The sequence below is a fragment of the Engraulis encrasicolus genome, chromosome 15 (genome assembly GCF_034702125.1).
Source record: "Engraulis encrasicolus isolate BLACKSEA-1 chromosome 15, IST_EnEncr_1.0, whole genome shotgun sequence".
In the NCBI taxonomy this organism is placed as follows: domain Eukaryota; kingdom Metazoa; phylum Chordata; class Actinopteri; order Clupeiformes; family Engraulidae; genus Engraulis; species Engraulis encrasicolus.
Window position 1 is genome coordinate 39,437,931 of NC_085871.1, and position 2,500 is coordinate 39,440,430.

At 47.0% G+C, this 2,500-nt stretch overlaps 1 protein-coding gene across 1 annotated transcript in view; it reads right to left on the reverse strand.

Moving 5' to 3' along the window:
- LOC134464273 (nck-associated protein 5-like) overlaps positions 1 to 2,500 on the reverse strand; it is a 220,299-nt gene that overhangs the window by 81,397 nt on the left and 136,402 nt on the right. The window contains exon 11 of the mRNA XM_063217744.1: positions 1,837 to 2,052. Within this exon, the coding sequence (XP_063073814.1) occupies positions 1,837 to 2,052 (216 nt within the window). The remainder of the gene's footprint in view (positions 1 to 1,836; positions 2,053 to 2,500) is intronic.

The following is a 2,500-nucleotide window of genomic DNA, read 5'->3' on the forward strand; positions in this document are numbered from 1 at the left end:
GCGGTTCTCTGGGTAGTGTACTGTATATCTGGCATTTGAAAGATTATATTGCAGGAGGTGAAAATATTTCTTTTTTAATCCCTGCCTTGAAGAACACACACACACACACACACACACACACACACACACACACACACACACACACACACACACACACACACACACACACACACACAGACACACATACAGACACACACAGACACACAGACACACAGACACACACACACACACAAACACACACACACACACACACACACACACACACACACACACACACACACACACACACACACACACACACACACACACACACACACACACACACACACACACACACACACACACACACACACACACACACACAAACACAACCGGACCCACCCTTCTAGCTCTACTTAAGTCACTAAAAGGGTGTTTGGAAGAGGCTTATGCCGAAGCTGACAGTTTACAGTCCACTAAGGTGACAACTCTACTGAAATGGGGCCTCTACCTACAGTACAGTATCTTGCCAACGCATGGCTGTCTGTCTGATAGGGATGGAAAAGGAGTCAAATTACCAAACGAATGAGGAGACATGCTGACATTGTGTATATTGTTGAAGAAAGTATCTGCATCATTGAGAATCCTCATCCATACATTTGAATGTTTTTTTTTCATATTATCAGTGAGCATTTATACTTAAAGTGTATCTAGTGTGTTTCTATATCTTCAAATATATCTATATCTGAAATGGGGTCTCTACAGTATCTTGCCAACGCATGCCTGTCTGTCTGTGACAGGGATGGAAAAGGAGTCAAATTACCAAACGAATGAGGAGACATGCTGATATTCAGGGCCGCTGACAGCTTTCGCCGGGCCCAGGGCAAAGCAATATAGAAGGGCCCAACATCCAATACATATAATGTACATAATTGAGACCCAATTCTGGTTCCTCTCTCTCCCTGGGCTCGGGACAAGTGACCTGTTTGTCCCCCCTTATCGGCTTCCATGCCTGTCTGTCTGTGACAAGGATGGAAAATGAGTGAAATTGCCGTATGAATGAGGAGACATGCTGACATTGTGCATATTGTTAAAGAAAGTGTATCTGCATCATTGAGCATGACAGAGTCCTCCTCATCCATACCTTTTGAAGGGTTTTCCATATTATGTGTGAGCATTTATACTGTAATTGTATCTACCATGAGTTTTTATATCTCAAATATACTGTGTGTGCACGCCTGAAAGAGTGCATGTGCTGGATATCCATACGAATGGACACAGATGTTTTGTGGTGATTTTTTGTGAATGCATACAGGTATCATCCTTGTCCGTTTGTCTAATTATATGTGTATGTCTGTAGACTATCCATGTGTGTGCCTTTTTCTGTATGTTATGTGTTATGTGTTTTTGTGTTTTTGAGTGCCTGAATGTGTGCATGTCCTGTATACAAGTTACACGTTGGTGGTCTACCCTGTGTGGATGAATATACAGTGTGTGTGTGTGTGTGTGTGTGTGTGTGTGTGTGTGTGTGTGTGTGTGTGTGTGTGTGTGTGTGTGTGTGTGTGTGTGTGTGTGTGTGTGTGTGTGTGTGTGTGTGTGTGTGTGTGTGTGTGTGTGTGTGTGTGTGTGTGTGTGTGAGTGTGCCTGCGTGTGTGCGTGTGTTTGCATATCTGTGTGTTTACATGCCTGCATGCGCTCTTGACTACACTACGCATCAGTTTATGTGTGTGTGTGTGTGTGTGTGTGTGTGTGTGTGTGTGTGTGTGTGTGTGTGTGTGTGTGTGTGTGTGTGTGTGTGTGTGTGTGTGTGTGTGTGTGTGTGTGTGTGTGTGTGCATGCGTGTATGTGTGTACGTACCATTTTGGCAGAGGAGCGTCCGTCGTTCCAGGTGTAGGAGCCGCTGGAGAAGTCGCTGCAGGCGCTGGAGAGGGAAAGCTCGCTGCTGCTGCGGCTGCTGCGGCCGTAGCCGTGCGCGTGGGGGTGGGGGTGGCCGTGAGGGTACGGGTGGTGTAGCGCAGTCAGGCTCAGCTGGCTAGCACACTTAGCCAACAGGAAACCCTTGCCAGTCAACTCCTGGGAGAGAGAGGGGGGGGGGGATGGAGAGAGAGAGGGGGAGGGAGAAGAAGAAGGAGAGAGGAGGGGGGGGTAGAGAGACAGAACGAGAAACAGAGAGAGAGGAGATAAGGAGAAGAAGAGGGGATTGAAGGAGAGAGATTGAATGAGAGAGAGGTAGACAGAGACAGAGAGAGAGAAGGGGAGCGACACAGAGAGATGGAAGGATGAATGTGGAAAGAGAGACATAAGAAGGACAGGGTAGAATGAGAGAGAGAAAAAGACACAGGGAGAGAGAGAAAGACAGAGGAATAGGGTGAAAACGGAGGGGAGGAAGAGAAAGGGATGAAGAGAGAGGGTAAGACAGAGAGATGGAGAAAGAGGGGGGTTTATGGGTAAGGATGCCGACCATGAGAGGGCCGAGTGGTATAAGATGAGACAGGAATAGAGAGATAGAGAAGGGAAAGGA